This window comes from Diabrotica undecimpunctata, chromosome 3 (assembly GCF_040954645.1).
Source record: "Diabrotica undecimpunctata isolate CICGRU chromosome 3, icDiaUnde3, whole genome shotgun sequence".
Lineage (NCBI taxonomy): Eukaryota > Metazoa > Arthropoda > Insecta > Coleoptera > Chrysomelidae > Diabrotica > Diabrotica undecimpunctata.
Genome location: NC_092805.1, coordinates 146324143 through 146350941, shown reverse-complemented (window position 1 = coordinate 146350941; position 26799 = coordinate 146324143). Strand labels below are relative to the sequence as shown.

The following is a 26799-nucleotide window of genomic DNA, read 5'->3' as shown; positions in this document are numbered from 1 at the left end:
AAGAACTTTAATTTTGAACGTTATCCACAGTACAAGAGTAAACGCCACTGACAACATTGAAGATTCTTGTTTTCGTAATAAATTTTACATTTGTATGGTAACAAATCTAATCTAATCGTTATTTGATGCTTTTTTAACGTCGTCAAGCACTTCAGGATCTTGCATGACGAGTTTCTCGACGAAAAACGCTTCTGCTTCTAAATGCCACTCTAAACCTTTTGATGTCACGGTAAATTAACCTCTTTCGAAGGTTTAATAGATAACATTATTTCAGTGTTTCGTCGTATATTCTTAAATGTTTCTGATCCTCAGAATTATTTTTTCTATCGATGCCTCTCCTCCCATATATTTCCTTCTATTATCAATTGCAGCTGCCCCCCGCCTCATTTATGTCTGAAGTATGACGTTTTTCTTATTTTTATTCTGTTAGTCCAGCTGATCCACAACATTGCGATGTTTATGTACCTTTCCTATCTACATATACGTTACAAAAAAAATAGGGGACAGCATACATCCCTGCGTAACTCCCCTTTCTACATGAATATACTTTTTAATCTTCTGTATCTTATTACGAGAACATTCTCAATAGTTCCAATATTATATTTCTGATAATGATATATTTTTCATTGGTCATACTTCATGAAGTATTACAAGTAGTTTATTATGCTATATCATGTGTGTCTTTAATTTTTTTCTTTATATGTATAAATTGTTAAGGTCAGCAAATTTTTCGGTAGCCATCCGGTCTCATATTTAGTTTTATAATTTGGTTATTGATGCATCACTTAAATGTTAATTTTACGATAAAGCTTTGAATGTTACTCGAAGCCTATGTGATTTAAATTTAGTCTCGTAAATTGCCGGGCAACGAGACATAGGCGAGTACTCGACTATTATAAATTTCACAATCTTCTTGTAATATTTATAGTTATAAAACTAATGTCATATATATATTCTATATTCTATAACTTTTAAATATGTAAGGTATAGGTATAAGTCATATCCAAATATTTAGTTTTAGAAAAAAAAATCAAAATTGACCGACAATATTCGTTAGGACTGTATATTTTCCTAATTGTTATCGTATTGTGTTTAAAAACAAAAATTTGCCAAAGTTATTAGTTTATTTAGTTTTCTTAATTGTTAACTCATTGTGATATAGATTTTATCTTGATATATGTCACATTAAATAAATATATTTTTTGACGTTTCTAGTTGTCAATTTTTCTTTTCTAGCTAAATACGACTAAAATAATAGAATGTGTCGTGAGTTGTCTCCTTTCTACAACATAACGCACCTTGAAAACAAAATCAGCACTATACTGAAAACATCAATTTTTAGTTAGAGCGACATCTGCATTACTTTTGACTAAACGCTCCTATTGCAGAGACTCCTGTTCTAATAACTCGCATAGTTTCTCCTGTTCTAATAACTCGCATAGTTTCTCGTAGAAGTCGCTAGTGTCACTCTTGACTTTTAGGTGTTTTGTCAAAGTGGTAATTTAGAAAGTGGCACTATATCATTTTCCGGTGTAATCCAGTAAAATAAGGCAAAAAAGGGGGCAAACCTCGGAATGAAAGATAATAAGCTGAAAGTTTGCATACGTCTTTATTTTGATGGTATAAAACTTACCTCAAAAGTCTCATATAATCACGTGTCCGCGACTTAAGGTATTAAAGGTCAAAGGTCACGAAAATGAGTTTTCTGCAAATATCTCGTTTCCCTTACACTTTATGACATTTAAGGTGGTAAGAAAAATTGTAGAATGAAAAATTCTCTTCAATTTTTGTCTGAAGTACTTTTATGTACCTTCAACCCTTCTTAAGATAGAGCGCAAAGAGTGGGGGACCGCTTACCTGTGTATACGGTAACGCGAAGTCAGCCAGTAGGATTCAATAAATAATAAGTTATATAGTTAATTATTCACTTAAAATACTATTGAGATATATATGAGATAAAACTAAAACGTGTTAACAAAGTACTACCACTTTCAGCGGTTAATAACTCTGTCAAAATTAACAATTGTAAAGTTTCCATCGATCCATTACTACTCTTCCAGAGAAAAACAGCAAACAAAAAATTTCAAAATAATCTAAAAGAATATCTACAATATGAGTTAAGTCCGTATCCAACATCTTTATTTGATAATAATGGCATGAGAAAAACAACAAAATCAACATTATATAAGAGTATGACTCCTATTGATATTGAACTGGACGAAATCACTACAACATATATTATCGATGGTGGATTTCTTTTGCACCGCGTTGTATGGAATAAAGATGATACTTTCTGTAATATTTTACATAAATACGTCAGATATTTACAAACACATTATGTCTCAAGTATCGTTGTTGTATTTGATGGTTACTCAGATATGTAAACATGCATGGGATAATGAACATAGGGTTCAATGGAATGATTCAAATATAGTCCTAAAAGAAACTGATGGTAAAAAGAGAAAAATCAAAGAAGCGGCTCTAATTATGCTAAATGAGACCAATTGCGTCGCGAATTCCTCGGCAGAATGTAGTAGGATCTGGTTACCCATATTGAAAGAGGAAGCTATTAAAAGGAAAATACCAGTATTGGTAAGTCAGTAACATATAGAGAATACATCATTTATATTTTTTAAATAACAAACATATAAAATCGGAATTTGGTATTTATTGAAGGTAAACTAAATGCAAGATCAAATACTTACCATGTCGGGATAGTATTATGAGGTTTTTTCCTGGTTTTTCCCTCATAATTTACTATGAAATCACTAACGGGAGAATTTTACTGTCATCATGGCATGTATTTGTCTTTTTAAAGACGAATTACATGTTATGATTTTTTCTGACGGATATTCTCACGTTAAAGTTGATTTCATGTAATCGAATGAACTATCTTATAAGTAAAGTCGTCCCAGGAACGCAACTCAACAATATTGGCAATATCATTTTAAAGTCCTCTACTTTAAAATGTATAATGTATGTCTGAATTGTCAATATAGATGAGTCAGATAAAATTAAATTATTAGAAGAATTTTTCACTAAGTAACAAAAACAAAATTTGTTTAATTTACTAATGTTTGTATTTTGAGAACGATTTCCGAAGTGGAAATTGAAACGTCAATAAATGTATTTTAACCTTTAATTGTGGCTTATTCCCATTTAAATATTAATTAATTTAAAATGCCACAAGAAAATAGCTTCAGAACAAAATTAAAAGCTGTTAATATCACTACAAAACAAGCCAGAGATGATGCTGATGTTCTCATTGTAGAAACAGCTATTGCAGAGTCTGAACATGTCATTGTAGGAAAAACTTCCGTCATTGTAGGAGAAGATATTGATTTGCTAGTTATCTTGATAGGACGAGCACAATCACATCAACAAGAATTTTTTTTTTTTAATTGGTAAGGGTAATGCGGAGACAAAATTATATTCATCGAAAAGTTTTGATAAATACCCTCATTCCAAGAAACACATCTTATTTTTACACGCGTTTAGTGGATGTGATATGACTTCTGCGATTTATAGGAAAGGTAAAATATCGTTTATTAAAATGTTCGAAAAAAATCACCATTTACATCAGTCACCTCAACTATTTTAACAAAAAAACTGCTCTGTACAAGAATTATTTGAAAATGGAGTACGTATTTTCTTAGCAGCGTATAATGCTCCAACATCAGAAGACTCTTTTCGATACACCCAGTTCATCAAATCAACAAGACTCAACAAACCAGTGCAGTTATCAAGTCTTCCACCTTCAAGTGCAGCAGCTCGTCAGCATATCATTCGTGTCTATTATCAGACCCAAATTTGGTTGGGAAATGATTTAGAACCCCAAGAATTCGGCTGGGTAATGCAAAATGAATTTCTGGAACCAATACCAACATTATTACCGCCAGCACCAGAAGAACTGCTGAATACAATATTTTGCAATTGCAAGAAAGGTTGTGATTCCAATTGCGGATGCAGGAAATCAGGATTGCAATGTACTTTAATTTGTGGGCAGTGTAATGGACAATCATGTCTAAACGCTTCATCAACTTCAGATGATTTCAATGAAGAAAGTGAATATGCACCTGATATTCGTGAATATTTTTATTCTGATACTTTAATAAACGAGAATGATGATCATGAATCCGATATTGAGCAGTCAGAGGAAGAAGACGATGAAGAAGAAAATTAATACAAAAATATTAACCATACATAATAAAAGAATATATATTATATTTGGAACTTTAATAAATCGATTATTGGATTAATAAATAAATATATAATTTAAAAAAATAATAAATATGATTTTTTCAGTATTTAATTAAATATAAAAATGATTATTGTTGAATTCTGCACTTGCCCTTAATTTATCGTATATACAGCTGTTAAAAATATCATTAAAGTTCATTTGAAATATTTCATTTAATATTGTATGTTTGTTAAAAATAAAATAAATATTATATAAAAAATATATATTTTATAATTAATATCTATATAGTTTATTAAATAATAAAAATTTAATGATAATAATAGTATTTTAAGTGAATAATTAACTATATAACTTATTATTTATTGAATCCTACTGGCTGACTTCGCGTTACCGTATACAAGCTTACGGTCCCCCACTCTTTGCGCTCTATCTTAAGAAGGGTTTAAGGTACATAAAAGTACTTGAGACAAAAATTGAAGAGAATTTTCCATTCTACAATTTTTCTTACCACCTTAAATGTCAAAGTGTAAGGGAAACGAGATGCAGTTGCAGAAAACTCATTTTCGTGACCTTTGACCTTAAATATCAAGTCGCGGACACGTGATTATATGAGACTTTTGAGGTAAGTTTTATACCATAAAAATAAAGACGTATGCAAATTTTCAGCTTATTATCTTTCATTCCGAGGTTGCATCCTTATTTTACCGGACTAGTGGGTTGTTGAGGAAGAAGCACGTCGTGGTAAGTAAAAAAGTGACATTTTTTCTTTAGTGCAGGTTTTCACGTAAATTATAAGATATTTAATTACAGTTATTCTGTCTAGTTAATGAATGAAAAACTGAAATTTTAAGTATAGTGTCGGTTTTTGAATAACCTAAATGACTAAGTTCTTATTATTAAGTAAAATCTTTTCTATCACACTTTGATTTGTTATTTATTTTCTCTAAGATTTTTTTTCAGTTCTTCAATGTTTATTTATAATGAAAATGTGTGCAATGCATATAATTAAACAAATTGTTAATATTTTACATAAACATTATTATCAAGAGTAACGTTTATTCCATATAAAAATTAAATAATATTTTTAAATGTAAATAGTGGGTTACCTAAAAATAACCAGCCTTATTGTTAGGTTTTGTCACAAATTATTTAAAATGTATGTTTAATCGTATTTAATTACGTACTTATGCCTTAATCCTTATTCTAGATTCTTATGTCAGTATCTTACCAAATGCAGAATTCGACTGTAAAATTTTGCAGTTCATGTGAGTTGTACTTTACACAGTCAATGTTTTAGGATTAACTTTTTCAGACAGGTGTATTACTTATATTGATGAGATTTTGCACCAACTGTAGCAAGTTGAAAATTATTGGACTTCTCTCTCTCCATCTCACTTTGTCTTTTCAAGTTTTTGCAATAGAAACAGAGTAATTGAAAATACCATTCAAGTTTATCATTTTATTCATATAAATACAGAAAAGCATAAATATGTACCTTTTTGCTGGTTAAAAAAAATAAACAAAATAACCTAAACAAATATCGCACATGCTAAAGAAAAGTGACACTATACGAAATTTACGTATTTTGTACCGATGGCGGCATCTACTACAAAATTTAGAATTACACAATACAATGAAATTATCATTTTTCTAGTACAACTATTGCCGACTAGATGGCAGAAATCCGTTTTGTCATTTTCTGAAAGATGATCTTCTACCATATTGAAAACCGTCATTATGTCAGTGGTGACGAACGTGATTACTACAATTTAACAATCAAATTGTGAAATAACGTCTTCTTCAGTTTAAGGACACTTTACCTGTATCAGTTTTAAGGTTAGTATTGACTTTGCAATTAGGAATAACCTCACTTTTTTATTTTTAATGTCACTATGGCTTTTGTTTTGTAGTATTAATAGCTAAATTAGCTGCTTCCAAAATCGACATTTATTGTTTAGTCCCACTGTTCCGTATACATCTTGTAAATATAATTGACTGTGGGTAGCAATAACGCCACTTTGATTTAAGTGTCATTGTAGCTGTTAATTTATAATATTAATAGCTGCAGCAAGTGCTACCATAGCGTCATGTTTTGTTTAGTGACAATGTTGCTTATACGATTCTTTAAATATATTACATTTGGCTTTTATGTCGTAATTTACTGCAAACATTAATTATTAAAATTTTTAAACACGATAGTTGTGTCATTGTTTTTTGTTTATTCAATCTATTAATATGAATTTTCATTTTATAACAAAGATAATAACACACTAATCATATAGATACTAATATCATAATTTTTAAAATCCTTTCTTTGTAAATAAAATCTGAGAAAAACTGTAAAAATAGTTATTTTGACTATAAGTTTACCTTTATGCTTCTGATGCTCCATATTTTCTTTTAGACTTCAGAATGCCGTTTCGTGGACGAATATTGGTAGAGCTAGCTAATAAATCTGTCGATCCACCTAACTCAACACAAATATACGAGAATTGTGATATTGCACATGATCCAATTCCAACGGAAAAGCAAATTATTAACGAAGAGGTTTTACTGTCAACAGCATCTAATATTCGTCAAATACAAAGAAACGCCGTTGCAAAAATTTGCTGTCACCATCCAATACAAAAAAACTACGCAGAGCGTCTTCTAGCTCCGACTCCTCTTCAAGCTGTGATACTTCTTCTAGCACCACTTCGTCTTGCAGAAGCTCATCTTCCAACTCAGGTTTGTCAACTAGTTCAATATCAGGCACTCATAAAAGCGAATCAGAAGAACATCCCATTTATGTTGCTACGGAAAACAACATTTTCGTCGAAAGCATGCGACAAAATGCTCTTGAAAATTATGAGATTTTAGGTTTGGTACAACCCGACAATCAATTAGCGCTACCCTCAGTTACCCCGTCAGATTTTGCTACAGGCATTCAAAATCTGTCCTCCAAACAAGCAGACGATTGCGTTGTCCCAAAAATAGTTAGAAGACCTGGACAAAGTAGGAAGGCAGTTGCTAAAACTTTGAGAAATTCAGGACAGGAATACCTGTCAGCTTCTCGTAAACGTAGGGTTATACCTGCAAGAAAAATGGGATCTCCATGTACAACTCAATGCCGTTTAAAATGTGCTGACCACATTTCAGAAGAAATTCGAAAACATATTTAATAGCTATTGATTATTTTGAAAAGTGTCACTTTTCTGTAGCATGTGCGATATGTAGAATTTCATTCATACCAAAAGAATTCTAAATTTCTGTAACAATAAAAAAGTCACTCAAACTAAATATTATTATTGAGTAGTAGAAGATACAATTTCAAATTAATTATAAATGTTAACATTAACTGTTTAATTAAGTTGACAACACAGATTTCCAAAAAATTGTCCAGATGCAACGTTAGTCATAGCAAATTCTCCATGGATTGACCAGCAAAAGAACAAACAAAAGTGATATAAATGTTAAGACGCGGTCTTTTATGGCAAAAAATTAAATACTGAAACTACTTTTGAAGCTCCTATCTTTGTAACAACAATCAATGTGTTACCATTATTAAGTAAAAGATATGCAATAATAAACTTAACATTTATATCACCTTTGAATCAAGAATACGAAATGTGGATGTAAAAGTTTAGAAACGTTAGATGTACAACGATAAAAGTATGACATTAAATTAGTTGCATCTGAATTTTCTATTGCTTATCCGTGATATCTAAAATTCCCTGCAGTATTATACAGTATATGAATATTTTGAAACGGATCCAGTCTTCTGAATCGTATCTGTATGTAACTGGTAACCCAATGTAACCCTAGAAGGTATATGAAGCCTTTCCTTTAATATTCTTCCTATCTCTAGAACTGCGGCGTTATTCCGGGCATCAGCGGTCCAAACAGCTAAAAATAGTTAATTTAAAAAATACATCACTATTAATACAGTATTATAAATTATGTATCTATGAGATAAACCGCTAGTACTCGTGTTAGAAAATAATTACGTTTTTTACAGGTACAGTATGATATCCGGAAAACGGTTTTATGACTCAACCAATAAGAAAGAAGCCGAAAACTTTTAAAGATTCTCATAAGATTCTTTAAGATGCACGGAGTAACAGGCACCGAGGCATAAGTATTACCATTGTGCAACATGAGACCCTTCAGACTTCTCTTAGAAGTATCAATAAATAACCGCCATGATGTGGAATATGCCAATAAAGTACTTCTTTGCTCTAGTACAAAATATCTCAAAAGGTTTTTGTTTTATTTTGTGAAAAATCTTGAAGTGATGGGCACAAATAAAATTCACATTCAGAATCAATGTTTCCGTATTAGCTAAGGACACTTATCAAATTCAAAACACCAAACATCATGTCGGCCTGTGTTATGTATGAAGCATATGAATTTATCATAAATTTAGAAGACGTTAGCGAGTGTGAAACGGAACTATCTTATAGCGACAACGACTACAACAACGACCAATAAATGCAAATATATTTTGCTGAATTTCAGATCCTATCCTAAAATCTTTTCTATCATACTTTGATTTGTTATTAATTTTCTCTCTAAGAATTTTTCAGTTCTTCAAATGTTTATTTATAATGAAAATGTGTGCAATGCATATAATTAGACAAATTGTTAATATTTTACATAAACATTATTGTAAAGAGTAATGTTTATTCCATATAAAAATTAAATAATTTTTGAAGTTATACTTCTATACGCGCGCTCCACGTTGGAAATTTGTATGGGAGTGAATCTGTGAAATCATTACATATGTAAGATAATGAGTAAGAGAGAGGCAGAAGATATATTTTCTCTCTCTTCCTCTCTCGAATATAAAAAGGTTCTTTTGTATATATATTTAATATGATATATATTATATATATACACATATAATATTATATATATATATATATATATATATATATATATATATATATATATATATATATATATATATATATATATATATATACATAATAACAAAATAAACAATGAATTTTACTGCAGAGTATCTGTAAAAAAAATTTTGCATTCAACTCCTTCCATACATATATGAAAATAAAAATATACATTTTCATCAAAATATTGATACAATCCTTCATTTACTATACTCCTATTACAGGTCAAATGTTGTTTATTAATTGTTAGTAAGTTGTTACTAATTCTGTTTCTCTTTCTGCTATGTCTTACCTATAGCATTACATATGTAATGATTGTGCAGATTGACTCCCAAATAAATTTGTAACGGCGAATGCGTGTATAGAAGTGTAACTTACACTCGTTTTTTTTTCAAATGTGTGCAATGCATATAATTAAACAAATTGTTAATATTTTACATAAACATTATTATCAAGAGTAACGTTTATACCATATAAAAATTAAATATTTTTTTCAAATGTAAATAGTGGGTTACCTAAAAATAACCAGCCTTATTATTAAGTTTTGTCACAAATTATTTAAAATGTATGTTTAATCGTATTTAATTACGTACTTATGCCTTAATCCGTCAGCATCTTACGTAATGCAGAATTCGAATGTAAAATTTTGCAGTTCATGTGAGCTGTAATTTATACTACGTGCAATTCCGACCCTGTCGCGCAATTAAATCAGTAGTCAATGTTTTTAGGATTCACTTTTTCGGGCATTTGTATTACTTATATTCATGAAATTTTGCATCAACTGTAGCAGATTAAAAATTATTGAACTTCTCTCTCGCCATGTCTCTCTGTCTTTTTAAGTCTTTGCAATAGAAACAGAGTGATTGAAAATACCATTCAAGTTTATCGGTTTTATTCATATAAATACAGAAAAGTATAAATATGTACCTTTTTGCTAATAAAAAAAATAAACAAAATAACCTAAACAAATATGTAGAATTTCATTCATACCAAAAGAATTCTAAATTTCTGTAACAATAAAAAAAAGTCACTCAAACTAAATATTATTATTGAGTACTAGAAGATACAATTTCAAATTAACTATGAATGTTAACATTAACTGTTTAATTAAGTTGACAACACAGATTTCCAAAAAATTGTCCAGATGCAATGTTAGTAAAAGCAAATTCCCCATGGATTGACCAGCAAAAGAAAAAACAAAAGTGATATAAATGTTAAGGCGGTGTTTTTTTATGGCAAAAAAATTAAATACTGAAACTACTTTTGAAGCTCCTATCTTTGTAACAACAATCAATGTGTTACCATTATTAAGTAAAAGGTATGCAACAATAAACTTAACATTTATATCACCTTTGAATCAATAATGCGAAATGTTGAGGATATAAAACTTTAGAAACGTTAGATGTACAATGATAAAAGTATGACATGAAATTAGTTTCATCTGAATTTTCTATTGGTTATCCGTGATATCTAAAATTCCCTGCGGTACTATACAGTAAGTGAATATTTTGAAACTGATCCAGTCATCAGAATCACATCATTATGTAACTGGTAACCCAATGTAACCCTAGAAGGTATATGAAGCCTTTCCTTTAATACTCTTCCTATCTCTAGAATTGCGGTGTTATTCCGGGCATCAGCGGTCCAAACAGCTAAAAATAGTTAATTTAAAAAATAAATGAAATTAAATGCTTACTTAACACTCCGCTGCTCGTGCAGTAGTGTGCTTAACACAGTATTATAAATTATGTATCTGTGAGATAAACCGCCAGTACTCATGTTAGAAAATAATTACGTTTTTTTTTTTCAGGTACAGTATGATATCCAGAAAACGCTTTTTTATGATTCAACCAATGAGAAAGAAGCCGAGAACTTTTAAAGATGAACGGAGTGACAGGCACCGAGACATAAGTATTACCATTGTGCAACATGAGCCCCTTCAGACTTCTCTTAGAAGTATCAATAAATAACCGCCATGATGTGGAATATGCCAATAAAGTACTTCTTTGCTCTAGTACAAAATATCTCAAAAGGTTTTTGTTTTATTTTGTGAAAAATCTTGAAGTGATGGGCACAAATAAAATTCACATTCAGAATCAATATTTCCGTATTAGCTAAGGACACTTAACAAATTCAAAACACCAAACATCATGTCGGAATGTGTTATGTATGAAGCATATGAATTTATCATAAATTTAGAAGACGTTAGCGAGTGTGAAACGGAACTATCTTATAGCGGCAACGACTACAACAACGACCAATAAATGCAAATATATTTTGCTGAATTTCAGATTAAAATCTTTTCTATCATACTTTGATTTGTTTTTAATTTTCTCTCTAAGAATTTTTCAGTTCTTCAAATGTTTATTTATAATGAAAATGTGTGCAATGCATATAATTAGACAAATTGTTAATACAGTAAAACCTCCCTTAACCGAAACCTTTTTAACCGAAACATCGTTTAACCGAAACGGCTGACAGTTTCAATAATTTCGTCAATAAAAAGGAAATGTTTGTCGCAAAACGTAAACAATTCCGTTAATTTCACTTACCAATTGATGTCTATGTGTGTTGGGAAATCACAAAAACCAAGAGCTCTAAAAGATATTTCCGAAAAGGCATTTTAAGGTATAGAAGCCAAAAAAGTTCATTAATGTCGACCACTTTATTTTTAGAATGGTTTGAAAATGAATTCGTCTCAAGTGTAAAATCCTTTTTAAAATCAAAAAACCTTCTCATCAAAGCATTGTTGCTTGTTGACAATGCGCCCTCACCCTCAAAATCTACAAAATGGTGACAATTGTCAGATTTTTGCCACCGAATGTCACAAGCTTAATCCAGCCGTTAGACCAGGGAGTCATAGAGGCATTCAAGAGATATTATAGATAAGCATTCTTAAGACATCTGTTATTATAGGAGACGAATTAATCCAAAAGTGTTCCCGAACTTCTCAAATCTTTAAATAAAACATTTTTATTGGTGAGCTGAGTCGTGGGCCAAGATCAAATTTTCAACTTTGGAAAAATGCTGGAACAAACTTTTTGATAAGATTTTGATTGACGATCCTGAAGAAGAAAATGGTAAGAAAACGACAGAAGAAATTAAACCTTTCATTAAAAATTTGCCGGGACATGACGAAATTGACTAAGAAGAGATACGTGACTGGTTAGCAGCTGATGACTCAGAACGTGAATTCATCGACCAGGACATCATTGATATGGTTCTTTATCAAGACAACCTGAGCATATCAGATGACGAAGATGACGACCCAAGAGGCAACAGGCAGCACATGACCGTCGACGAGATTTTCAATGCTTTAGAGGAAAGAATTTTATTCAGTAGGCCTAATTAGTTAGGGACACGACTAGATTCTTAATTTTTGTTGTCATTACATAAAGTTTTGTCCTTTTCAAATTGCTTTACGTTTCGTCGAACAATGGAATGAGGCAAACTCATGACGTTCTGCAAATTATTAAAAAAGCATGTTAAACTTGTTCATTTTCCTTAATTTTATTACTTTATTTTGGATTTACTTATTAGAAAACATTACGAAATCAACTCATAGTATTTTTTAATACCAACACTTTGATCAAGAATATTATAAAAAACAATGTTATTTTTAACCGAAATTCTTGTTATCCGAAACGGCCTCCCCCCCTATTATTTCGGTTAACGGAGGTTTTACTGTACACTCGCGATCATAAAATCCGGGTCACCTTGAAAATCACCGATATTTCATTTTTAACAAGCTTTATCGTAAATAATAATAACACAAATACAAACTAATGCATGTTTCTGAGAATTGTTGCGGTTTCCTTTGTAAAAGAATTCCAATAGTGGCGATTTCGCGGTAAAGTGCACACTTCCCAAAATGAACGCTACCTGTAACTCCGCTTGTTTTAAATGTCTCGTTTGTACTTCGACTTTCTGTTCAAATGCAACAGACAAACGTTTATTATTGCCACCATTAGTGTTTATTAGTGCCATTATTAGTGTTTATTTTTTGAGAAAAATGCCTTTGACTGTTGTTGAAACGGCACAAATTGTTGCACTTGTGGAAGACGGTCACACTCAACGGCAAGTCGCAAGAACTGTTGGCGTAAGCCTTTCTGCGGTTCAACGAGTGCGTCAACGCTTTCAGGAGGCAAGTTTGCTAACAAGGCGACCTGGCTCTGGACGAAGAAGAACGACCAAGGCACTAGATGACCGTTTCCTTGTGTTTCAGGCTTTACGAAACCGGACCTCAACTGCGGTTATGCATCAAAATCGTCTAGAGGAAGTACGAAATCGCAATTTTAGTATTGCAACAGTCAGAAGAAGACTTCGTTCTTCTTAATTATCTTCTCGGGTAATGACTAAAGGACCGCCACTTCGCCGGGTTCCTCGAGTTGTACGACTAGCTTTTGCTCGACAATACGCGCATTGGGGAATTAACGATTGAAGCAAAGTGTTATTCTCAGATGAATCGCGTTTTTGCCTAACTGGATCCGATAGACGTGTAAGAGTTTGGAGGAGAACCGGTGAACGATTTTCACAAGCTTGCATTGCTCCAAGAATGCCATTTGGTGGAGGCTCGGTCATGGCTTGGGGAGGTATATCTTCAGACTTCCACACAGAATTACTCTTCATCGAAAATGGGTCCCTAACTGCACGAAGGTACATTACGGAGATTCCGGAAGAACATGATATGCCCAACATGACAGGGCTTGAAGAAAACGCCGTTTTTATGCAGGACAACGTGCGACCGCACGTTGCCAGGATCAGTATGTAATACTTGGATGAAGTTGGAATTACGAGGGTACCCTGGCCAGCTAGGTCTCCGGACCTGAATCCCATAGATCAACTCTGGGACGATTTGAAAAAACGTATTCAAATCCATACACCTCCTCCTAACAACGTACAGGAGCTTAAGGATCTGTTAGTGAGAGAGTGGAATAACATACCACAACATGTAATCCGGAGAAAAATTGAGAGTATGCCCCGTCGTCTTCAAGAGGTTATTAGAGCAAGGGGAGGCAATACACGATATTGGTCATTGAAATTTCACTGATTTTTTACCACGTTCTGTATTTTCCATTTTTTTTTTTTTTCGTATGTCTGTTTTATCAACAATTTGATTTGTTTTCTGTTTTTTTCAATAAAGACAATAAAAAACCATTTTTATTCATATAGATACAGAAAAGCATAAATATGTACCTTTTTGCTAATAGAAAAAAAAATGAAAAAAGATACAATTTCAAATTAACTATGAATGTTAACTTCTTCTTCTTCTTCTAATGGCGCTACAACCCTTCGTGAGTCTTGGCCTGCTTAACAATGTTCTTCCATTCTGCCCTGTCGGATACTTTCCTTCGCCACTGCCTGATGTTCATGGTTTTAAGATCCCTCTCTACGTCGTCTATCCATCTTTTACGGGGCCTTCCTCTTGTTTTGTTTCCTTGGGGCTTCCATCTCTGGACTACTTTTACAGCTCGATTATCTGGCATTCTTTCTAGGTGACCAAGAATTTAAGTGACCAAGGTGAATTTATTTTGGTAACGCAGACGAAGCTGTTTCACAACGCGAATTTCTAAAGGATCCCGATATGGAGTTGATTCATGAACATTTTTTACTAAGATCAGAAGTCCACCACTCAATATCAATTCGAGTAAATGAAGTTCACTTAAAGTTTTATCACAGCAGCGAACTAGAAAATAAGGTAATGTTACCGCTGCAGAGAATAATACACGGATACACTGCAGTGCTTGTTTATTAGTTACAAAGGTACGCTTAACATGATCTTCCTACATTAAATTGTGTGTTTCTATTTGGCTATGTTTTGTAAAAATTTATTAAAAATATACGAGATATACACTAAATTACTATGAACTGCAAAGGTAGTACATATTTTAACAAATAACATGTATCGGAGATAAGATGCGTGCACCTTGTATGAAACAATGGAAACAAGCAGCGAAATGTTAAGGCGAAAGCAGAAATAATAAAATCAAACTCTATGATTAAATTTCCATATTTTCTTCCTACTAGCCTAGCCATTATAGCAATGGTACAAGTACGCATCCTTGTGGCAGGCTATTCTTAAGCTGTCTGGACTACTAATTATGGATTCCGTTATCATTTGAAATATTGTGCTTTAGCATATTAAATATATACTCAGATGCAAAAAAAAACGCAACGGAGAAAATTTTGGTCAAATTCAAAGTATTCCATTTTTTTTATTTTTAGCGGTGGTAATTAAAACGTTGTTTTATTATCTTAATTTTGAAACATGCTATGGAATAATTGCGTTTGCAAATTTTCGTAAAACCTTATTTTTCAGTATAAGAGGCGCACACTGGATTAGTATTTATTGAGGGTTCGTTGACTGCACAACGGTATATTGGGGAAGTTTTAGCGAATCACGTCGTACCCTTTTCTCAATATATCGGCGATGATTTTCTATTAATGCAAGATAATGCGCGACCCCACTCTGCAATGTGTGTCACGCAAAAATTAGAGTAAGTTAGTATTAAGAAAATGAACAGGCCAGCGTGTTCGCCAGATCTGAACCCAATAGAGCACGTGCCTGGTAGAAATATTAGAGGTCACACCAGCCTCGATTAACGAACTTTGCTTGGCTCTAGAAGAGGAATGGCAAAACATCCAGCAAGATTATATTCGCAACCTCATAGACAGCATAAGCCGACGTGTACAGGCAGTTATAGAGGCTAGGGGAGGCAATACAAAGTATTAAGTCATTTTTTAGTAGTTTTTCTTTGTTATTTGCGTACTTAGGTTAAGTTACATTTAAGTTGTTTTTTTATGTTTTGTTATTGTTATCATTGTTCATTAAAACCAAGATCCTGCCATTTTTAATAATTATTTAAATACAGTACTTCTGGGATGTCGATATGATATTCCTTCGATATTGGTCACCAAAGCCCCCATCGTCGTATTACAAATTGATACAAAAGGTAATGGTAGTATAGGGAAAATCGTAAATTGTGAGTGGCAAAGTCATTTCGCTTCTAAAAATGAACCAATTTATATTTTCACATGACACAAAAAACATAATACTTAGAAGACATGGTTGCAACCGAAAAACAAGGTATTACGAAAATCCGCTAACGGATTTATTCCACAGGATGTTTCAAAGTTAGGATAAAAAACACCTTTCGATTAACCCCGTATAATAAGTTAAATACAAAATTTTATTAAAAAACTCACTATACTAAATTTAAATTTATAAATTTTTACATAGTGTGCTAAAAAAATCATCATAATAGGGCTAAAAATAAAAAAACTGAAATACTTTGAATTTGACCAAAATTTTCTCAGTTGCGATTTTTTTGCGTCTGAGTATATTTAAACTTTTTTCTTGTGCTTTAATAACATTAACCAGTTATAATAGTAGAAGAAAGTTTTTGGTGATTAGATAAATTCTCCCTAAATAAAACATTAAAAATATAATATCTTACCTATTTTGTCACCCTTCTGCCTTATGTTAACAACTGCTCCACATATTTCTTCAGAATTTTCAAAGGCTTCCCCAATAAGGCATAATATCTAAAAGTATGTTTCCTTTATTTTCTATTAATACTCCAATTTACAAAAATAAATGTATATTTTATGTATGTATAAAAAATGTACACTAGTGGCCAAAATTCTGGAAACTTACAAAAATTTTAATTATGTTATCGGCATTCCTGTTTATCATACGACTTATCTTATTTACACAATTATCTATAATTTTATTTCATCGTTTTATTCTTCTACTTAATATTTAACGTAATAGCTAACGTACGTAGATATATTTAAAAAATAGCGCAACGGTTATTCTGAATAAAATTAGTATTTGGTGGGATAACCTTTGTTTTTTAGCACAGATCGATTCTGCGAGGCATGGAGTTCACAAGACGAGCCAGATCTTCAGGTGTAATATCTTTAAACCAGTTTTGAGTAATGGTTTCTATCAGTTCTATCTTGTTACTAGAGTTTCGGCGTGATACTAATATTTTCAGCCTTGACCATAGATGTTCTAATGGATTTAGATTGAAACTATTTTCAGGACAAGGCAGGACAGTAAAATGGTGGTTTCTCAACCAGTCCAGGGAAGTCTTGGCCGTATGATAGGGCGCTCCATCCTGCTGGAAGATGCATTGTCGAGCATCCCCTTCAAACAAATTTCTTCCTGATATTTATTTGCATTAATATTGACCTTTGAAACATAAAACGTCGCAAACTAGAATGCCTGGGCCATATAATGCGCAATGAACAACGATATGACCTACTTCGGACATTACTTCAAGGTAAAGGGCATGGGAAAAGAGGTCCAGGACGAAGAAGAATATCCTGGCTGCATAACCTGCGAAAATGGTTTAACTTAACCACTACCGGACTTTTCAAGGCAGCAGTCAACAAAGTCAGAATAGCCATGTTAGTCTCCAACATCCGTAACGGATAGGCACCATAAGAAGAAGAAATATTGACCTGTGCCAATATTAATTGAATGTGCCAGATAAAGATGAAGAAAGATTAAGATTATTCAAAAGGAAAATCCTTAAGAATTATGGATCCAATAATTCTGGAAAACGGAGAAATGAAAAGAAGAATGAACCATGAACTAAGAGACATCAAGAAGGGAGAAGATATAGTTAGATGTGCCCTCATGTGGGCACAGTGGTAGGTGTGTGGTAGTTTGGCGATAGACTAAGAAATCAGGTCCGTACGCGCTTCGTTTGAAAAATCTTTACTCATAATTTAAAAAAAATGAAAAGTAGTTTACCCTATACGACAAGATAAATATATATACAAAAAATATACAAGATCATAACTGAAATGTATTGTACGTACAGTACTAAAAAAACAAATGAGCATTAAATCTGAGATATTTCTCGTTAATTAATACTAATCGCAATTCATATCTAAATCGTGCTCCTCCTCTGAATCATCTCCTATATTAATTATAACCGGTTCAATATCTTCCTGCTAATTGTCCACCGCAAACATTTTTTCTTCTACTTTCTTGACGTGGTTTACACAATTATGCTACTGCTCTTAAGATACGCGTTGGTAAGCTTGTTTTATCAACCGTTCTACCGTTTTTTCTTTAAAATCGACGTTTTTTGAAACCACATACCACATTTCACTTGACTCTACACCATCTCAATTGGGTTCAGCTCGCAATGGTAAGGCGGCAGTCTCAAAATATTAACGCTATATTTTTCCGCAATTGTTTCAATTTTGTGCTGATCGTACTTGTCTCTAAATGCGGGCGCAGTAGGTAATCTTTCTCGAAGAAAATGTTCTTTTCAATTAGTCAATCCTTGATTTGCCTTTTGTTCCAGAATTTTTTTGGAAAATCAAATTTGCGGGAGTGGTATGACGCGTTATCGAAAACGACAACGTTTCCTTTATCTTTTGGCAAGTTTGGAATTAACGTCTTCTCAAACCATTGTTCATAATTATAGATCCCCGTCCATTTCGTCGTGGTAATCAGCGGTTCCCTTCTTGGCCAAGAAAGTTAATTCAGCCCATGTCACAAAACCTGTTTTGCTTCCAGCATGAAGAACAAACCGATGACCTCTTTGGGTTGCAGCTTTCAGTCCAGTAGAGAGCCCTTTTATGAAGGCATCTCGTGGATTCTTTTTGACTGAAGCACCCACGTTAGTCTAAGACTCATCGGTATAAACAAGGTTTACATTATCCTTCTTCTTTAATGTTTTTATTTGTCTGAGGCACTTGTGTCTCCAGGATATATCTTTTCTTTCCATCATTATAGAATCTCGATATCTTTTACCATATTCAAAACTCATGTCATTTAGTAGCCTACAAAATTTGGTTTTTGTTTTTGAAAAAGCTGGTAGGTCCTCATCATCCTTCACTTTGTTCATTATGCTGTCTACGTTTGGTGGTATGTTTTCCAAAAAAAAATCTTGGACAATTTTCCTTATTCAAGATTTCACTCCCGTAAATATTCTCACATGAATTGGACTGGAAACTATTTTTCTTCCTTTTTTGTACCGGTTTAAGTTCGCCTTGCTGGGCCTCTTCGCGGATGTCTTAAATTTTGCGAACACTCACACCACACATTTTCGTAGACGATGTTCTTTAAATACCCCTACAGAAAAAAATCTAAAGGGGTAAGGTCAGGAGATCTTGGGTCAAAACGAATATCACCATTTTGTGAAATCAGTGTGAATGGAAACATTTCTGAAAGGGCGTTTATTGTAGTGTTCGCTGTGTGTGGCGTAGCACCGTCTTGTTGAAACCATGATTATACCAAGCCTGGATACCCTGGAAAATTATTTAATTCTGGATGTAGCCAATTCCGCAACATGGCAGTGTATCTTGCACTGTTGACAGTTAGCGTGAGTCCCCTAGCATCTTCAAAAAAGTAGGGCCCGATGATCCCCGATGCAGACATACCACACCAAACCGTCACCTTTCTTGAATGCAACTGTTTCTGGTGTAATTCATGTGAATTTTCAGGGCACCAGTAGCGAGCATTGTGCTTGTTGACGTATCCATTAAGGTGAAATCGTCACTGAAAATAATCCCTTTTAAGACAATATCATCCCAAAAACGAGTCATCATCTCCTCAGAAAAATTTTTGCCTCAGTAAGTGATCAGTTTCTTTCAAATATTGGCTTAACTGAATTTTGTAAGGGTAAAAACTTAAATCCTTCTTTAAAATACGCTGGATACTAGCACGAGACAAATTTAGCGCTTGTGCATGTTTACGAAGTGAAGGCCGAGGATTACCATTTACAGAACGTTGAACTCTTGCAATATTGACAGGAGTTCAAATAGTTTTTGGTTTGCCTGGATGTTTCATATTTGTAACAACTCCTTCTCTAAATTTCTTTACCCATGCGTGCACTAACACCGCTGATAGTGCATCACCCACGCCTCTAATATTGTACCGTGCACAAAAACACTGCCGGGCAACCGTATAGGAATCGCTGGCTTTAAAATACACCTCAACCATGTAAGCACGCTGCATCTTCGTCCAGTATTCCATGGTAACTGAAATCCGCACGTGTCGGCTACATGGATGACGTATCGTTTCCATGGAATTTCAAACAGGGTCGGTGTAAGGTAAGTTTATTCTATTCTGAGACACCCTTTACTATAGTTATATAGTCCTAAGAAATAAAATAAATATAAGGAACAAATGTAAAATAACAAAGATGCTGGCTCTCAAAGCCAGTCTAATGAAAAACAAAGGGAATATCAAAAGAAAACATCTGAAGAAAAATAAAATACGTGGTATCAGAGGTATGTACTACCAAACATAGAGTGATTTGAAATAAAGAGCTTTAAAAGAGATAAAAAATAATAAAGCTCCAGGACACAATGGTATAATTGCTCAGCTTTTGAAAACAAGCAAGGCAATAACAATCCCAATATTAACAAAGCTATTAATAGATGTCTCCATAATAACAAAATCCCTAAAGACTAGAATGAAAGTGTATTAATACTATACAAAAAAGGGGACAAATGTGAGCTAAATAATTATAGACCTATATCGTTGCTCAGTCAAGTGTACAAAATATTGTCATGAGATTTATTACCAACCAGTTGACTTACAAAATGGATAATTACCAACCACCCGAAGAGGCTGACGTACAAAAATATTTAGTACAGATCATCTGCTGACAATGAGAACATTGATAGAGAAGTTAAATGAATACCAACTGCCCATATTTCTTGTCCTCATAGACTATGAAAAGCTATTTGACAGTATCTAGATGTGGACTATAGAACAAACTATTATAGAATAGATTCAAGATATAGACAACTAATACATAATATCTGTGAAAAAGTATGATAGTACATACATACAGCTAGACAAAAATACAAATCCCATTGTCATTAACAGATAAGTTTGACAAGGTAAAGCAATATCGCCAAATCAGTTTAATCTGGTCCTGGAAAATGTCTTGAAAACTACAAATTGGTCAGCATATGGCACCAACGTTAATGGCAAGTTAAACCATCTCAGATTCGCTGACGACATAGTTATTATAGCGACCACATTTGGTCATGGAAGGAGTTTAGAAGGCCTATATCCAAAAATGGTTGATATAAGGCTAAAAAGAAGAAGTTATATAGTATGTGAAAATTTAGAAAAGAATTGGATAAGTAGAATTAATAATTCGGGTACATTATTTTGGCACTTCTTAAAAACAAGGATTTTTTTCAGATATGTATTTTTGATAAACAGCAAGAAATTGTCATATGTTAATTTTAAGAATCACACCAATTTAGGTATGTTGTCTATTTAATTTAATTGCTATAAAACTAAATTCTTTGTCTAGACCTTACACTAAAACATCACAGAAAACATAATAAAAGTGAAGTAACACACACTATGATCAAACTTGGGTGTACACAATTTAGTCAATTTATTAAACACTGCATGTATGATACTGCAATAGCATCACTTGACTCTCATATTGTCCTATTACTTACATGCATTGCTAGTAAACAAAATAATAACATTTTATTTACTAATTTACATGACTCCAGTTAATATTTATAAGAATATAGATTAGGTCTTACAGGTTGAAGTAATAGTTAATCAGGTATTAAAAATATGTTTTTGACTGTATGTTAGTCATTTTCAGATCTACAAATAACCTTTTGGACTTGAAGGTACCAATCTTAAGCATTTCCATAATATTGACAACACCTTAAAAATTAAAGTGGATAGTAAGATTGTTTTCTTCCAAAATAAAAAATGCTTTTTTACTGTATTGATTGGTCTACATTTAAAATAATATTGACATATTAATAACAATAAGGATATAATTATTTATCAATCAATATAACAAAAAAAATTTCATAATACTTACAATATCCAACCAGTATCTATCTAAATCATTGTTTCTTTGTTTCTTTTCTAAGCTGAGCAGCCATCTGCCTCCTCGTTTATTGGCATCATCTTCCCACATTGGTCTAATTCCTTTCTTGAATAAGGAATAATCAGTTCCTTGCCTTAATTCACTTGAAGGTTTGATGTGGTTGTAGAGGCTAAATAAATAAAAACCACACTTATTATTTTGATACACAGAACAAGTCATAACAAAAATCTGGTTTATGGAAAAAAATATATAATAAAGTGCAATTTTATTTTTATTTTCTTCAAAAATCAGTTAGCTACTACAGACATAGAAAATATTTAAAATACATCAATAACAATACAGTATAATACACCACCAATTGTAAATTCTTTTTGATGACAGTTTCTTAAATGGAGCAGGTACTGAAACTATAAATTTTCTCTAATAATAATTTTTAAAGATCTTAAAATAATTTAATCACTATTTTGAACAATATTAATTATAAAGTATGATTTTATTGCATAGCAGTTAATGCATTCAACACCCTCATGTATACAGAGGCTGACAATATACTGAAGCAATTCATGTGCTTCTTAAGAAGAGAACTACGTCATTCACACTATATTAACATATAGACTGGAAAACTCATTTGTAACAAGATGAAATATTATTGATTATGGATACAAAGATTTCGAAATTGTAGTCTCAAAATAAGCTGAGCTTAACATTTGTTCACTGAACAGTATATGTGTTTTAATTGATTTAATTTCATTTAGTTGATAACCTGCATGAGAAATTTTTTTTATTTTCAGATACAATTAATATTGGCAATTTGCATACCTTACTGGTTATGTATAAACACAAACAACTTTAAAATAAGGAATTGAAGGGCTTGGAATGTGAAGGTGTTCTGTAACATTTGATTGAAAATTTGGATATCTTTGTAGATGAAGGCTTTATGTGCTATTATTTCTCATGGCACCATCTACCATTCACTTCTAGCCATAATTTAATATTTAGTCCCCTGGTGAAGGGGTTATGATACACTAACATACAGAATGTTTGGAAGCAGAAGCTGCTATGTGTCTTCAGCACATAACACCTTCATCCACTTATTCACTGTGCTTTGTTGAGTTTGTGAACTAAGGTGCAGCTGCTTGTTGAGATGAGAAGTAAACAAATACAAGAACTGGCTCTTAAGCAATAAAACGAAGACATTTATGAAGGTAATCTTGATGAAATAACTAACCTAAAATAATATACTAAAATAAATTACCATTAAAAATAAATTAAAACATTGTTTTCCTCACATCAATGATTTTTAGGTTATGTTAAAAGTTAAAGTAAATATTTTATCCAAAAGGAAGTTAAACAAAATGTTATAATTATTGTTTGGGTTCAGGTGAAGATCAAGATGCCAGTTGAATTTTTGACAATACATCAAGTGATGAATTTGTACAGGACTCAGACATCAGACTCTTCTGGAAGGTTTCTTTCTTGTTGATAAAAACTAATTTTTTAGAATCCCCTTCAACAAGTACAAATTCTGCAGCAGAAATACATCCACAGCTCGATGGGGAAAGTGATGTGGTAAACTGACAAATTCCCAGTTCAATTACAAACAGTATGTGTGTTGAGGATAGAGTAGTGAGTAGCTCTATTAATAGTGGCCAGGCTAATTTAGATGTAGAACCACAGATAAAAAAAAAAACAAAACTTGTCCAGGAAGACACAAAAAAACAATTATTGGAAAAGAAATGTGGCTGCCAAAGCAAGAGAATGTGGAGAAAGTTACTTATCTCATATAGGTGTAGTGATTCCTGACAATCTCATTAATGAGTATAACATTATTTGTAATGAGAAGTGCTGATTAAAATGCTCAATTAGGATTAACCAGGATAAAAGAGTTTCAATTTTAATGACTTCTACAAAAATTATGTTAAAAAATGTGGGAGATGTGTGGGAAAAAACTGCATTTTTAAGTAAGTACAGTATTACAGTAAAAGGAAATCATGTGCCAATTTGTAAATCCGCCCTAATTTCATTACACCGAATAGGTTGAAAGTAAGTATCTCTTATCCAAAACCAAGTAAAAAAGGTTTTTATGTAATTTTGTAATGTTTTGCTTCATATTGCTTCGTTTCCTGCTAAGTTGTATCATTATTCTAGAAATAGCTTTACATTGAACAATGCAGACTAGTCCAAGTTTCAGACAAATTCTTAGTAAAAGAGTCCATGAACAAATTTATTTATGATAATGAGTTCAGTTTATCCATTGAACAAGCAAAGAGTGATACATGTAGTACATGAGATAGTGGCAATGTTTAGAAGAATATGTTGATTGCCTCATTTGTCCACATCAAGAGCTTTTTATAAAAGACAGAAGATGTGGTTTTACAATCTTGGCCTGCATATAGTTTCAAAACATGTAGACAGGTACCTCTTTTTTACCTGGACAGAAGACATAGTAAATCATAGCAGTACAGAAGTTGCAAGTTGACTGTTGAGTGCCGTTGAAAGTCTTAGAACACTTCGAGAGAAAAATCATCTACAAGTGTGGTCCAACTCTTGTGCAGGATAAAATAAGATTATTTGTCTGTATCAGCACATGATTTTGAAAGGATACTTCAAAACTATACACCCCAAATTTCCAGAGGTGGGTCCCTCTTACCAGACTTAGACAGTGACTTTGGTTGTAACAAAAAGAATTTACAGAAACAACCTAATCTGTTATTACCAGATGATTGAATGATGATATTTGTAGAATGAGTTGTTGCAGCTGATTATGAAGAGTAAAATCAAAGGAAAAGGGGGCCTAGTAGACAAATATCCTGGCTAAAAAACATTCGTGACTGGCCTGGGTTAAACACACAGACGCTCTTAAGAAAAACAGAAGATAGAGGCAAATTTGTAATGGTTATAGCCAACCTTCATTAGTGGAGACGGCACTAGAAGAAGAAAGAGTGAAATGTTTATTTTTGAAAGAAAATTGCTTGCAAGAATTTTTGTTATCTGAAAGATTATAGACTCAAAATTTTAGTCTTTTGAAGATGTTTTTATCAAAATGTAATAAAAAAACTTAAGCTAGATTATCTCACATTTAGTTATTTGTAACAGAGCACCTTCTCCTTCCAAGCCCTTGAATTTATTTGGATAAATACATGTATTATGTCCATTTTATGCATTGGAGTTATAAAAACATAAGTGTGTCAACTAAAATCTTCAAATTTCAAGTAGCATAGTTTACTTTATATCTTTTTATCATGAACATCAACTTGTACCCTTTATCTACACCATTTTGACCAGATTGCTATTGCACCCTGAGTTGAAACACTAGAATTTGTATGCAAGTTATACCAGATTTACTTTCCCAACATATTTCTTTCCTTGGTTTGAAATACACTACCATATTAAACATAAAAAATTGATTATTGAAAGAATCTTTGTTCACTTATATAGAAATTATAATTTAGAATTTGCATTAGAATCCCCATTAGTTTATATTAATAACTAACTGAACTGTATGCTTATGCCAGAGAGTAGCATGATGCAGCAAATATTAAACTTGGAGCTATAACTTCTGACTTTAAAGAATAAATACAATTTGGTAGTTTTTTTTAATAATACATACAACTGCTCCCAATTTTGACATTTATACCAGAATAACCTTTTATTGCATACCTCCAGAAGTCCTCCACGGTTTGGAAAGTGGCAATTTCTTTTTGATTTTTTTCCCATGCCTGGGTTCTATCATTTTCATAATACCATAGAGTCCAAGCATTTTGTAATGGATGTTTAATAGAAAAGTCCATGGGTATTTCTAAATCGTTGTCGTTTTTCTGTTCGTTTTTGTCGATCTGAAAGGAAGTCATTTGTTATTTCAACTTAACTATCAATGGGATCATAGCTCACTAAACCGATTTTATACAACTTTTTCTTGGAACTACAATGACAATATGGCAGTTTTTTATCATCATGTGAAAGTTTTTGTGTTTCCTCAGTAACGCGGTAAAATATAGACCTTTAATGACGTAAAGAGATTATTTAATGACAATTTAATAATTTAAAAAGCAATTTACCTCATTTTCTACAGAATTTGTCGACATTTCAGAAGCAAAATTATAATCCTGTAAAACGAATTTTACAGGTTATGTTAAGAGGGGTCAGGGAGCAGCACTGCCAACGACTTAATGACAAATGTCACTAAATTATTTTTTGTGCCAAATAAAAATTTTAAAATAACATGCGAATTCATAAAATTATCAATATAATCATTACCAAAGTTTAAAGTTAGTAAAAGATAATTAATTTTGGTAAGAAGAAGTCAACAACAATAATATACCAATCTTAAACAAGGAAAGAGAGAGAATCTCTGGTAGGAGGTCGAAAAACATCATCTACAATTTTATACACCACACATATGCAACACACAATACAAACAAATAGAAATCTTATTTTGCCAATTGATCAACCACAAATTATGATAAATGTAGTTTTTTATACAAATATACAACACAAAATACACAAAAAAGTTTTTTCAGCCATGTCAGTAAATGCTGTTTGCCTACAATATAGAAGTTGAGCGTGACAATTTTTTGAAATGACATAACTAATAACAAAAATTTTAGTTAGTTAAAAATGCATTAAAAATATGATTTTCATTACAACCAATATTTATGGCTTAATCCTATATAAACATAATATTTAAAATTAATAGAACTATGCAACCGTTAGTAAACTCGTGCCAATATAGCAAAAGAAGAAGTCATGCATGCAGTAAAATAAAATTGGCCAAAGATTTAAATCGGTTCATTATTTTCAGCCTAGTGATAGTGAATTTAGTAATTATTTTTTGCGGAGTTAGTTACTTTTTGACAGACTA

The 26799-nt window shown here is 32.3% G+C and overlaps 1 protein-coding gene across 2 annotated transcripts; it reads right to left on the bottom strand.

Annotated features, from left to right (window-relative positions):
- Nucleotides 1-5645: 5645 nt before the first annotated feature.
- On the bottom strand, nt 5646-26153 carry LOC140437512 (eukaryotic translation initiation factor 4E-1A-like). 2 transcript variants are annotated; one of them, XM_072527081.1, is made up of 5 exons: nt 25997-26153; nt 25599-25774; nt 21930-22107; nt 16548-16635; nt 5646-8086 (listed from the first exon to the last, which is right to left on the bottom strand). In XM_072527081.1, the coding sequence occupies exons 1-5, from the start codon at nt 26021-26023 to the stop codon at nt 7923-7925; spliced, it is 633 nt and encodes a 210-aa protein (XP_072383182.1). In that variant the 5' UTR covers nt 26024-26153; the 3' UTR covers nt 5646-7922. The 2 variants fall into 2 exon arrangements, with proteins under 2 accessions (XP_072383182.1, XP_072383183.1); XM_072527082.1 differs by lacking the exon at nt 5646-8086 and adding an exon at nt 9966-10742.
- Between the last annotated feature and the right edge of the window lie 646 nt (nt 26154-26799).

Coding starts and splice junctions, on each gene's coding strand:
- LOC140437512 (XM_072527081.1), bottom strand. CDS start 26,023: ATGTCGACAAATTCTGTAGAAAATGAG. Junction 22,108..25,598: donor ACCGTGGAGGACTTCTGGAG/GTATGCAATAAA, acceptor TTATTTATTTAG/CCTCTACAACCACATCAAAC. Junction 16,636..21,929: donor ATAGATACTGGTTGGATATT/GTAAGTATTATG, acceptor ACATACTTTTAG/ATATTATGCCTTATTGGGGA.